The sequence below is a fragment of the Lipophrys pholis genome (genome assembly GCF_963383615.2).
Source record: "Lipophrys pholis genome assembly, chromosome: 19".
In the NCBI taxonomy this organism is placed as follows: Eukaryota; Metazoa; Chordata; class Actinopteri; order Blenniiformes; family Blenniidae; genus Lipophrys; species Lipophrys pholis.
Window position 1 is genome coordinate 1550005 of NC_137647.1, and position 13395 is coordinate 1563399.

At 43.7% G+C, this 13395-nt stretch overlaps 1 protein-coding gene across 2 annotated transcripts; it reads left to right on the forward strand.

Annotated features, from left to right (window-relative positions):
- The first annotated feature begins 2389 nt into the window (after positions 1-2389).
- pctp (phosphatidylcholine transfer protein) lies at positions 2390-9226 on the forward strand. 2 transcript variants are annotated; one of them, XR_013936302.1, is made up of 7 exons: positions 2538-2933; positions 4056-4173; positions 5700-5779; positions 5859-6030; positions 6811-6878; positions 7979-8261; positions 8865-9226. XR_013936302.1 is itself a non-coding variant. In XM_080487457.1 (6 exons), the coding sequence occupies exons 1-6, from the start codon at positions 2805-2807 to the stop codon at positions 8051-8053; spliced, it is 642 nt and encodes a 213-aa protein (XP_080343583.1). In that variant the 5' UTR covers positions 2390-2804; the 3' UTR covers positions 8054-9226. The 2 variants fall into 2 exon arrangements, 1 of the variants encoding a protein (XP_080343583.1); XM_080487457.1 differs by having other exon boundaries at positions 2390-2933; positions 7979-9226.
- Positions 9227-13395: the final 4169 nt, after the last annotated feature.

Below are 13395 nucleotides of genomic sequence, written 5' to 3' on the forward strand. Positions count from 1 at the left end.
TAACCAGCGCACGGTACGGCCGCCGCTGCCTCCAAGCGCCTCCTTTCAGTGCGTCCCTGGGACCGTGTGTAGTTCACTGCGGCTCGGATTTCTCGGCCACAAGGAATCCGGCGCGCTCCCGACGGCTACGGCCCGTGCGGAGCTCAGTGACGTCACGCTATCCCAGGCAGAGCACGCCGAGCGCCTCTGGTGACCGGGTGGGTAATCACATCGATTTCCTCGCCGGGTCGCCGAGCCGTTTGGCGCCCTCTGGTAGTCGCGTGGGTAATTGCAACCGCTCGTACCGCCATCTGGTGGTTGCATTAAGTCATCACAACTGCCCCGCGCGCCGACGCGCACCTAGTGGCCAGATCGGGTGATTACACCGGACCGCCGACGTCTACCTCCCTCTGGTGGACGTTCGTGGTCATTACCCCCTCACCAAGTCACGCCCCTTTCGCTCCACAAACCCGCACACACACACACACACATCGCTCCCCACACTCGAACACACACACACCCACTCACACACATCGCTCCCCCACACTCGAACACACACACACACACACACACACACTCACACACACACACACACACTTTATTAGCCGGCTTTGTTTTGTATTGTGTTGTTTTATGAGATCTTGCTTGATGTTTATTGATTAGATGTGATTCATAGATTGATGATTTAGGAATAGACGTTTGTTAATAAACACTTAATAGTTGAATTGAACGATTCTTGGTGGTTTTTGTGTGCTTTTCAGCGACAACTGCTGGTTGTAACAGTCAGTGCTCGGATTTACAGCCTTCCTTTCCTGCTTCAGTTAAATTGCGATTACCATTTCAATCAGAAATAATAATTTAAACATTTTAATTGAACTTTCTTTTTTTAAGACTGATGTTTCGTTTAAGACCCTAACTTCAGCTGGTGCCCCGACTTTGATTAAGTAACGGTAATATTCAATTGATTAATAGTTTGAATGGTTTAAATCAATTTCAATGATTTTAACGCTTTGGGTAATTTAACACACCTAGGAGGCGTTGGCGAATGAATGCAGTTTTTCCACGGGAATAACCCGCATTGCTTTTAAATAATTTTAAGTGTTTCATCGCATTTTCTGTGGTTAATTACCCGCACTATTATTGATTGATCTGTTACCCCAGTTAACCTAATCACAACTTGAATTGTCTCTAAGCTATTGTTCATTTATTTTTGTTGCAGATAGATAATTTGTATGCTTTATTAATTAATAAATTAGTCAATTTATTCAATTAATACTCAAGAGTGCTTTTAATCATTTTTAAGTGGTTTTCGTGCATCTCAGCATCCAATTATCCAGTATTATTAATTCATAAAGCGCAAGTTTATCCAATTAATAATCCTAACTGCATTTAATTCAATTTCAATGGTTTAGCTCATTCAAATAACTCATTGTATTTAATTAGTAAACCCCGACTTTACTTAATTAATTCCAACTCCTCCTTGATTACTCCCGATTGTTATTAGATAAATAACCAAACTTGTTTGATTAACAATCCATTCTAAATTACTTGCAGATCACCTTCGGTGGTCCACTCCACCGAAGTAATTCAGCCTCCCCTCAGTTATTGACTTACAAATCGCAGGTTTGTTTCATTGATAACTTGAATCATAGGTTGCTCTCCGTAATTTAATCATCACTCGTAATCAAGTACCGTTGTTCATTGATAGGTCAATAGCCATTTGTGACGCCTTCGCAGCTTGAGCTTTTCCCCGGTTACTCCAGCGAGTCGCCTCCTGTGGGTCCACAGGCGCTTCGGTAGGTCACGCCACTGACCCGCAGTTGTCAACAAAGGAGTGACCCGTCACGCCTGTTGACCGGTCGTGCCACTGGTGGACCGCCTTCGCGATTGGACCCCGTGGAGGTTCCTCCCGTCAGGCGACCCTTTTTAGCTCAAAGCTGTTGGCCGATAACTGACTATTTACTCCAATCAACCTTTATAGCTTTGCATAACTTACACTTGGTACATTACCTTAGTAATCTATTACTCCAGTAATCCATTACTTTGGTGGCCTACCGCTAGTGATCAGTAATTGTCAACCCGTAAATAACAATTTACTTCTGTTTGGCGATTCGTTTATATGTAAATTACCTCTGACAGGGTAGAACCTTCCGGTAGCCTACCACTAGGGTAATTTGCATATTCTGATCACACGCTGACCCCAACACACATATAACCTGGGATTGACAGAAACATTAGTTTTCTCCTCGATCTGACATTTACTGATGATTTATTACCTGTTAACGTAAAACATCAGTAGAAAGTAGAAGTTATTGAACTATTGACGGAGTACTGCATGAAAATACTGTGACTGCTCCTCTCTCTCTCTCTCTCTCTCTCTCTCTCTCTTTCTTTATCTTTGTTATTCTTTTATTATAGTGTGTTATCTGTAGAAAGTGAAAGCAGTTTAGTTTGCCAGCCTTTGTCTGTGTGTGTGTGTGTGTGTGTGTGTGTGTGCGTGCGTGTGTGTGTGTGCGTGCGTGCGTGCGTGTGTGTTTTATTGTGAATGCTGCTGCTGTAGATCCGGTGTGTGTTACTGTAAGGGTGTGTGTGTCTCCAGGGTCAGGTGTGTTTGTGTGAGACAGTTCGCGTTTCTTTCTCCGGTGTGTGTGTGTGAGAGAGTGTGTCTCTGTGTGCATCTCCGTTCTCCAGTGTGTGTGTGTGTGCGCAGGGTGTGTGTGTGTGTGTGCGCAGTGTGTGTGAGCGGTGTGTGTGTGTCCCCGGTGTGATCCAGCGGTCTCTCGCGGTGCTCTCCATCCAGCCCTCGAGGCTCCTCTTCGGGCGTCATGTCGCTGCGGTTCTCGGAGGAGGAGTTCCAGGGCGCCTGGTCGGAGCTGGACAAGCCGCGGCTGGACGGAGGATGGGAGCTGTTCACCGAGACCATGGGAGTGACGATCTACCGGCTGTACGACCAGGTAGGAACCGGGGGTCAGGGTCCCGGTTCTGCTGCAGTACAGCCCGGGTACTAAATCACCCGGGTCTGGTTCCCTACGCATCCGCATTGATCCCGCTTTCCTTTCAGTTTCACTAAAAACCATCAGCGCTTGTTATAGTTGTCGAAATAACGTTTGTGATCAAGGCTGATGTCCTCGAGACCGCGATGGAAAATATCCGGAAACTGAGCGACGCGTGCCGACACCGGCCGATCTCACAAGGCCAGACTCCATTCCCAAAACTGCAACTTGAAGCTTTCTTGGTCTGGGGAAGATAGAAACTGCTAAACAAAACAATAATGTTAATATGTTTTTCAATTATACAAGTCCGCTTTTCAATTCGGCATACATATAACCAATTTATTCTCTCGTATTTTATTCATTTTTAAGAGAATGTGACTGTAAATCCAGAATATTAACGTGAAACTATTTCACTTGTTTATTTGAGAAAAAAATAAATCTTGAAAGAAATGTATGTATTCACAAGTAGTACAAAATACATTACAAAAATAACACCCGATTCCATTTTCATGGTGCAGTTGTGAAGCTGGGAACTGGTGATGTTACCAGTTGGGAAAATTCCATTTTCCAGTCACGTGACAGGAAAACTTCCCACTTGCAAATAATTGACAGAATATTGTTATGACCCATATAAGCCAACACATGGATACAGGTTAACAGGCGTCACTTGTGATGTAAACAGCTGAAACCAAAAACAAAGTTTTCACTTAGACTTTGATAAAGTTTCTTCGTCACAGAGTACGAAATGTTACTCCTGACGCAGATGCACAAATCTCCAGGGAGCTTTAAGGAACTTGTAAACTCTAAGTGGGAAGTTCCCAGTTTGCATGAGATGTTGCATCAATTCATGAAACTCTCTCCACTTCTATAAGCAGATGACGGTTGTGAGGGTGTTTCTTTCTGTTTTGTTGTGTAAAACGCGCCGTTGTTAAAGCAGGTCAGGCCTGTATTTGAGTCAGAGCGAGCCGGGCGGGCGGTGATGCCGACTGGCCCTAATCAGAGCCGCGTGCTCTGGGATTAATTACAGATTGTGGATGGGTGTGGAGCGAAAAAGAAAAACAGGCTCTGGTGTGCTGTTTGCAGGAAACGGGACTTTACGAGTACAAGGTGTTGGGCGTGCTGGCCTCCTGCCCCGTCCCGCTGTGTGCAGACGTCTACATGGACCTGATGTATCGGAAAAACTGGGACGGATACGTCAAAGGTACAAAACACGGGATCGTGCAGGTCCCTTTAGAGACCCCCTCTAATCCCCTCAGATTGAGCCACAACTGATTCAACCTCTGTATTGTCCTCATTTCCATGCACGTCTGCAGCAGCCAGCAGGTAAAGCCTCAGGAAGCTGAAACCCAAATCCACACGCTGTCCCTGTTGGTTTGTGTTTGTTTGACTTGATCTGGAGGTTGTAGGACCGTCTGTGCAGCAGTTTGTAGTTTCTGATGATAAATCAGCATTTTACTTGTTTCATGTTTTGTGGGAGTCTCTTACGCCGTAAACAAAACTATACTGGTGATCTGCTGGTATATTTTATGTAGGGTTTGGGTGTAAACATGTATATTGGTAAGAGGAGCACTGAATGAATGCAAAACTTTACATTTATTCTTTATATATGTTTGTGTATGTATATATGTGCTTCTATATGTATAGATGTGTGTATATATATATGTCTTGTTTGTCTTCTGGATTACATAGCACTCTTACGGCATATATTTAGATATATAGTACTTATATAATATAATATTTTTAATACAGAAAGATAATTATAATACAGAACGATTGACATTAGAGAAGGGATAGGATTTGAAAAGTTTTACTTCTTTCTACCTATTTTCAGGCATGTTAATTAAATATATGAGGTGTAGGTTTATAAATGTGTGGGCATACTTACTTAAATATAGATTATATATTGTCTCTGAATATATTTTCATAAGCTATAATTTCTTTAGTTATATGATCATCAAATGGAGTATATAAATATATGGATGTGTGTAATGTGACTGCATACACGTGTGTGAAATACCATATGCCGAGAAGTTACTCGATAATTTAAAAGAAAGTAATAATCAAGTCAATATTTATGAGAAAAAGTAATTTCAGGTTTGTTTGTCATCATGTTGTGTTAAACTTTTATTACCTGTTTTCTTCACCAAAACACCCGAAAGTGGAATATTGATGAAACGGATGATAAAACGCTCCCTCGGCGTGTCTGATGTCACTTCCTCCACGATTACAAATTAAAAGCGGCGACAAGGAGAGCGTCGACTCTCTGGGTATAAAAGATGCTTTAATATTCTAAAAGAGGGGAAACGCAGTCGTGTTTAACTTTTAATGCCTCGTTTACACAACGAGTTCCCCTGACGACACAAAGCGTTTCAGTTGTTTTCAGAAAAGTCTTGTTTCCCCCGTTTCCATGGAGACGGAGTCGGAGCAGTTTTGAAAAGTTCCACCTTTTGGAGCCGTTTTCAAAAAGTTGTGTTTTCGGTGACTGCGAAATGTTTGCAGGCCTTCAACTTTATTTGAGTTTTTCATTCATTGTATAAAAAAAAAAAAGAAGAAGAAGAAAAACAAACAATTCAATACGATGCAGAACAAAAGTTTTCGAAATCTTGGCTGAAAACGAGCAGAAAGAAGATTAACTTATAAACTCCGCCCTCATCTAGTTTGTTCCATAACCGGATCCCTTCCTCAAACAGTAGTTGGCGCTAACGGAGCGTGTTTGTTGTGCTCCAGAGCTTTATGAGAAGGACTTTGACGGCCAGACGGCGATCTACTGGCAGGTGAAGTACCCCTTCCCGCTGTCCAACAGAGACGTATCCTTCCACAAAGTGTGGCTGATCACACGGCGGCGTGCTCTCAGGGCCGATGCTCCCTAACCACTCCCACCTCCAGTACGTTTACGTGAGGGAGCGCAGAGACCTGGACGTGGACGGGAGGAAGATCTGGGTCATCCTGGCCCGCAGCTCGCCGCAGACGGCGTGCCAGGAGCGCAGCGGCGTGCTGCGCGTCAACGACTACAAGCAGACCGTCGCCATGGAGAGCGACGGGGGAGGCGGGACCAAAGGTGAAGTCAAACCTTCTGTCAATCTAATCATGTCTTGTCTTGTCTTACCTTACTTATCGTTCATACCTTACCTACCTTACCTTACCTTACCTTACCTTACCTTACCTTACCTTACCTTACCTTACCTTACTTACCATACCTAACTTATCTTACCTTAGTTGTCTTACCTAATTTATCTTACCTAACTTATCTTATCTTACCTTACCTTACTTATCTTACCTAACTCATCTTACCTTACCTTACCTTACTTACCTTACCTAACTTATCTTACCTAACTTATCATACCTTACCTAACTTATCTTATCTTACCTTACCTTACTTATCTTACCTAACTCATCTTACCTAACTTACCTTATCTTACCTTACTTGTCTTACCTAACTTATCATACCTTACCTAACTCATCTTACCTAACTTACCTTACCTTACTTACCCGACCTTGCCTTACCTTACCTTACCTTACCTTACTTATCTTACCTAACTTATCTTACCTAACTTATCTTATCTTACCTAACTTATCTTACCTTATCTTACCTTACATATCTATCTATCTATCTATCTATCTATCTATCTATCTATCTATCTATCTATCTATCTATCTATCTATCTATCTATCTATCTATCTATCTATCTATCTATCTATCTATCTATCTATCTATCTATCTATCTATCTATCTATTGCAGAAATCTCTAATATAAAAAATTCCCAGAAGAAATTAAAACTTTAATTAATTAATGGGTCAACGTTTGCGATGGTTGAATAAACGTGTTGTGTCTTTCAGTTTTCATGAATTACTTCGACAACCCCGGCGGGATGATTCCAGCCTGGCTGGTCAACTGGGCAGCGAAGGTGAGCGGCGCCACGTCGACACAACTCGTCCGTCCAACTTGTAAAAACCATTAAGCAGCTTAAGGACCTGGGCCGGAATACGAACCGACTGGTCACATGCAAAGTGTTTCCTCACTGGAAAGAACAAGGTTTCCATGGAAACGCCTGAGCTCCTGCTGCCCGGGATGTTTGTCATGCATCCTGCGTTATTTACTCTTGGAGAGAAGAGCTTTCCTTCACGGAAAGAAGTATAACTATTTCAAATGAATCTGTAATTACGGGAAATGCGTGTTTTCATGTAGGAAAGAAATCTGTGGAATTGACCAGTAACTGAGTCGGTCTCCGTAAACGGTACAAAAAGCGCTGTTAGATGAAAAGTACGGGTCCTAACACGGACCCCCTGTGGGACTCCGTGATGCAGTTTAGCATGAGCGGTCGAGTCTGTTGTCTGAAGACACGTGGAGCTCTTTGATCTTTTCAATCAGAGCTTTGATCAGCACGAGACGAAAACCTGAAAAAAGACACGTCTGTGTGGCGTCGTCAACTTATTTGTGGAGCTTACACCAAAACGTGAATGAATTAGTTTTCGATTGGTTAACTCACGAGAAGAAGTGAGATGTGTTCATCGGCGTCTTTTTTCCGTCTGCGTCCGTGACGGCGTCGACCGTCTGTTGTTCACGTTCTCAATAATTCAATTAAAATGTGCATCAGAGTTTCACTTCAAAGCACCAGTGTTGGAAGAGTTTGGGGAAACTTGAGCTCCTGAAGATCCGCTGCTGTTGGTCTCCATGTTTTCTGGACGTCCTGAATGTTGTTCTCCTTTCATCCCTCCATCATTCCACCACTTTGTTCACTTTAAGAGAACAGCTGGAACATCCTCCGACCTGGAAACCGGCTCCCGTGACGGTTCCCTGGTTCTTCTGGGTAAACTGAACCCTTGACGGGGGGATTTAAAGTGTCACGGGGTTCGCTGGCGGCCCCCCCCCCGGTGCCGCCTGCGTCACGCTTCCCCCCGTTATGGTGTGCAGATGTGTTGTGTTGCTGTTCTGGGTGGATCTTTCTGGCTGGAGGGTCCATGACGTCACTGACGGCCTCCATCTTTCTGTGTCTCCATGAAACAGAGCGGAGTCCCAAACTTCCTCACCGACATGCAGAAGGCCTGCAACAACTACGCCACCTACTGCCAGAAGAAGTGAGGGTCGTCGTCCCTGAATGTGGTGGTGGGGAGCGGAGGGGGGGTGGGGGTGGGGGGGTCTGTTTCTGCTGTTTCTGCTGTTTCTGCTGTTTCTGTCGCATGTCAGGCGTGGTGTGCATGCAGCACGGCCGACCTCATTTGAAGGCTGCCGTCCATCGATGGTGTTTCTGGAGCCGGTCCAGTGACCTGCAGCGAGGTCAAAGGTCACGGTGCGCTTTTTTTTTTATTTTTAATTATTTCTGTTTTCACAATATTTAAAACAATCTAGAGCTACACCCGGTAGAGCGCAGATTTTCACCGACGCCACATTTGTTTGCGGAACCGCGTCAGCATCACTAGCATGTTAGCCGTTAGCTCATGTCGATGCTCACGAGCCTGTCCGGCAGCTACATCACTGTGAAGCACTGAGCAGGGAGCGTCTCCATGGCAACAGACGCTGATCTCTCTGACATCTTTTCGCAGGTTTTTGAGGAGTTATTCGGAAACGTTGAGCCGCTAACGTCCCAAAATCTAAATGATTTCCTGCAATTCTGGTGGATAGTTTTTTCGAAAAGTTGGTAAAATACATATATACAAATGAAGAAATAAATACACGCAGATGGAAACGTACTAAACTATGTCATTTTTTAAAATTTAATTAATCGCTACCGGCTACAATCTGCTCAAACTACCGTATTTTTTGGACTATAAATCCCTGCGAATACTAATAAGCGACTGCAGTTACGAGAAAGTGAAAAAGTTAGAATTTAAACGTTATTTTAATCCGAAGACTGCAGCTTTATTGTGAAACAGGAAGTGCTTTTACTTTGCAGGTTATCCTGCGATTGGAGGCGGGGCTTGGCTTGAAGCTTGTCAGGGTGGAATTGATTTAGCGATTCGTGGATGTCGCCTCGCTTGACTTCACGCCGCCGCTGTTTGATTCAGGAGCTTTTCAATCGAATGTTTACAGACGGTCACATGACTTCCTCCTTCAGATGCTGTTTGGTGAAGTGCATTGTGGGTGTTTTTAACCTCGTTCTCTAAATTCACTGGAGTCTTTTTTTTTTGGAATTTCATTTTTTTGGGGGACGAATCACTCATAAATGGAAAAAACCTCGTACGGGATGTGTACCTCTGTAATCTGATTACTGTGTAATAGTGCTGGATTACTGACTCTATTAAACTTTTACCTCCAGTTTGCCTAAACTGTCCTGTGTCTTTAAAAGAAGCATGTTTATTGTTTAAAACAAAAAAGCTTGTAATGTTCAAAGTTCTCACGTCTTCGAATAAGTTGGTGAGTAAAATGTTCCCGGGAATTTGTTTTTGAAAATTCAGTTTCTGTTGTGCTTCACGTTCTGGGAAAACAAACGGGGCATAGTCAGATTATATATATTATAGATATAGATATGTATGTATGTATGTATGTATGTTACGTTTTCCATGGAGACAGAGTCAAAGCGTTTTCAATAAGTTGTGTTTTCAGTGCCGTTGTCGTGTGAACTGACTTTCAAAACGCCACAATGGTTTTGTCTTTTCACTCTAAAACGTTGCCGGGGCAAAAAGTTACTAAAGATCATGTTTGTTTTGTTTTGTTTTGTTTTTTAAAATGCCGCACTTTCCCGCAGCAGCGTTGGTAGAAACAATCTACGTTGTCGTTTCCAGTCCGATACGAAGGTTTAAAGTGTGAAATCTTTGGTTTGCGTCTCGCAGGAGGTCTCAGTGGAAACAATGAATTACAGGGTCACTTCCTGGTCGACCGCCAATCCTCCTGATTACTTCTGGGGCAGGAGTGGAACCAGGACACACACGCACACGCACACGCACACGCACACACACACACACACACAGAGCAGATGTTTCCTGCGGTTTCCGATGAGCTCACTCTGCTCGGGTGCAGTCGTAGTTTTTGAGGTGACGTTTATTTTTTTGTTTCTTTGCCTTAATGAGAGTCTGAATCTTAACGGTGATCAGTGATCAATCAATCACATACCCTGGTATATAATCAGAGTAAACGATGCAGAGCACTATCGAGCAGAGAAGAAACCTCAGAATATTGGATCATCAATACTTTATTCTGTCTTTTATCTTAACTATCGATCTCAATATGAGAGATTAAAGGTCAATTTGAGGAATAATCTGAAGATTATCCATCATTTCACGTTGTGTTTCTCCTTTGTGACTGTAAGAATTAATCTCGGTGATTTTTTATGTATTAACACACTTAAATTATATCTTTTTTTGTTTTTGTTTAGTTTTGCTTCATTATAAACGTCTAATAGACTGTTTGGTGTCATCTGTGGGGTTTTGGCTCCCTCTGGTGGTCGAAGGTAGTTACTGCCTCCATCCGCTAAAGGAGTCAGAGTAAAGAAGGTAATCTATTTACACCTGAATCGACGTTTTTTGACCGAAGCTTTTCTTTTCAAAAGGTCAATTTAAGACAACGAAAGTGTTTTTTTTTTTTTAATAAAAAAAAAAAAAAAAAGAGAAGAATCCACTATAGATACTTAATAGAAAACAGAACGGGGTTCAGAGTCCAGTTATTTAATTCTCTTGGACTCCAAATCAATAACGCAAATATGTTTTTGACCTTTTTGTGACCTTGACGTTGACCTTTGACCCGATCGCTCTCAAACATTTAATGGAACCATCCTTGGATAAAGACAAATCATCCCTGAAAATGTCATGCAATTCAGGTGAATTGTTTTTGCAGAAAGAAGTTAAAATACAAACAAACCAAAAAAAAAATATAAATACACGTTTATAACTTTCGTTGGTAAAGGTCATGATTTTGTCAAACATAATAAAACGTTGGTTATCTGCCGTTTCCATGGAAACAGACATTTGTTTACCCGAGACATTGCCTTGTGAACGTGAAACTCTTCTGAAACGAAAATGTAAAAAACTCGATGTGTTTTCTCCTGAAACGTCGTCGTGGAGATCAGACACTTTCACTCTTTCACTTTAGTTTTCAACCACAGGCCAGAAAAAACAAAAAACAAACCCAAGACGGGCAGCAGCTCCCCCCCCCCCACCCCCCCCCCCCCGGAGACGAAACGTCCACGAGCCGGCTGTGAGATTAAATCCAGGTAAAAGACAACCAGCGGAGCCTCGGGGAGACGTTTGCTCTGGATATATTTAGACATGCAGACGACAGCGGAGCCGCTTTGTGTGCGACTGTTGGACTTGGCAGCAGAACTTCGTTCTCCAGCTGAACTTCTGGCCTCAGTCCCGCTGCATTAAAACGAAATAAAGGAAACATTGGAGCCCCCCGGAGGCGTGTCGTCTGACTCCAAAGAGAAAAGTGCGGCGCGTCCAGCGGTGAATACCGATTCCACCGATAGCAGGCGATGGTGACGTCCCCCCCGCGGACACACGTTACGTAACCGTCTCACTGCAGTCAACATTTTTTTTAATTTGAGCTGTTTTCCCTCCTGCCACTCCTCCGGTGGAGCGAATCAGGCGCCCAGCGTTCGGCGGTAATTCGACCTGGATGAATAATAATTCTTCAAACTGTCCGGAGCCTGAGTGGTGATTCAGACGACTGTAAAAGAGGGAGTCGTCTTCAGGCCGCCGTAATTTAGACCGTATTTATGTGCACCTTTACTAAAAAGTACACAAAGGTCACACTTGAACACGACCGTTGGATTTCACTGAGGAAACATGAACGGAGAGACGTCGGTGGAAGAGACTTCAGCCGCTGCTTCAAACTGCAGCGGAAAACTTTTATTTTTATTCTTTATCCTGGTAAACAGTCGTCCTGTCGCACCGATGTTTCCTGTTTGATTGACGACTGTGAGCTTTTACTCTGAAGGACTGAACTTCATGAAGCTGCAACATCGCCGGTACTGCTGACGCTACCGATAGCTTTAGCTTTAGCTTTAGCTACAAACTTGTAAGCTGTTTAATACCTCTGATGACCAGTGGGGGCAGTGTTCAGTGTTTAATACCTCTGATGACCAGTGGGGGCAGTGTTCAGTGTTTAATACCTCTGATGACCTGTAGGGGCAGTGTTCAGTGTTTAATACCTCTGATGACCTGTAGGGGCAGTGTTCAGTGTTTAATACCTCTGATGACCTGTAGGGGCAGTGTTCAGTGTTTAATACCTCTGATGACCAGTGGGGGCAGTGTTCAGTGTTTAATACCTCTGATGACCAGTGGGGGCAGTGTTCAGTGCTTAATACCTCTGATGATCAGTGAGGGCAGTGTTTGATACCTCTGATGACCTCTGGGGGCAGTGTGGAGCAGTGCATGGTCCTTGGAGGACAGACGGTGTGAATGTGTGTCTGGATACGAACAAATGTCCATCATGTCTTCAGCTGGACTTCAGGACAGAAAAGCTTCAGATGTTCACGTTAGAAAATTCTTCCCAAACGAACCTCAAAACATAAAGCAACAAATGATCCCCTCCAAATTTGAATTCTACGAAAAAAACTTATTCCAATACTTTGAACCCGTTTCCTGGATGTTTTTGATCAGAAAGGTTGTCCCACATCAAACCAACACCCTGCACTGCCCCCTGCTGGATGTATTGATGAACAACAACAACATGTGAAACACAGGTTCTGCTTTATGGGCACAAATGGGCCCGTCTGGGTCTCGGTAGTGACTCACTTCTGAGTCTAAAAGTCTGAATCTCCACACGGCTGATCGGTTTGTGCCGGCGTCGGGTTTCCCTGGATGATTCTTGAGTGTTTGATAAAAGTGTTTACTCCCTCTGCTGACCAGTAGACGGTCCTCTCCTCCTCCTCCTCCTCCCCCTCTTCCCCCTCCTCCTCCTCCTCCTTTTCCCCTCCTCCTCCTCCTCCTCCTCCTCCCTCTCCTCCTCCTCCTCCTCCATGGTTTCTGGCAGCCGGCTGTAGATTCTTTGCGTCTATCTCTGCAATCGGCCGTCCAGACCCTCCGTCCGCCAGGCAGCAGGAGCGGCGCCACGTAAAGTCGCTGAAGCATTTCTGCTTCTTGGGATCAGACGGGACTGAATCTGTGTTTCCTCTCACCTCCGTCACTTTTTCACTCGTCCGCCGTCACCGAAGAGAATCACGCTCCGGTTCATCATCGCACGAGGGACTGCGGCAGGTTTACTTAACGTCCAGATCGAAATGTCATTCTGGTTTTTTTTTTATATAAAAAAGAAATGTTATTTTTTTTAAATGGCGTCCCACCGTCCACCACCAGAAAATCTCTGAAATTTGCAAAGTTAAAACAGTTAACAAGATTTTCATACTTCTACCTTAAAGTAAAATACTCCTCCGTTAACCTCGGGGAAAGAACTCCACAAAATATCAAAAGTTCATCGTTATCTTGACGAGATAAAAAGCACAAAACACTGAGCCGCCATAAAATCTCCATTATTATAAGAAACTTTCG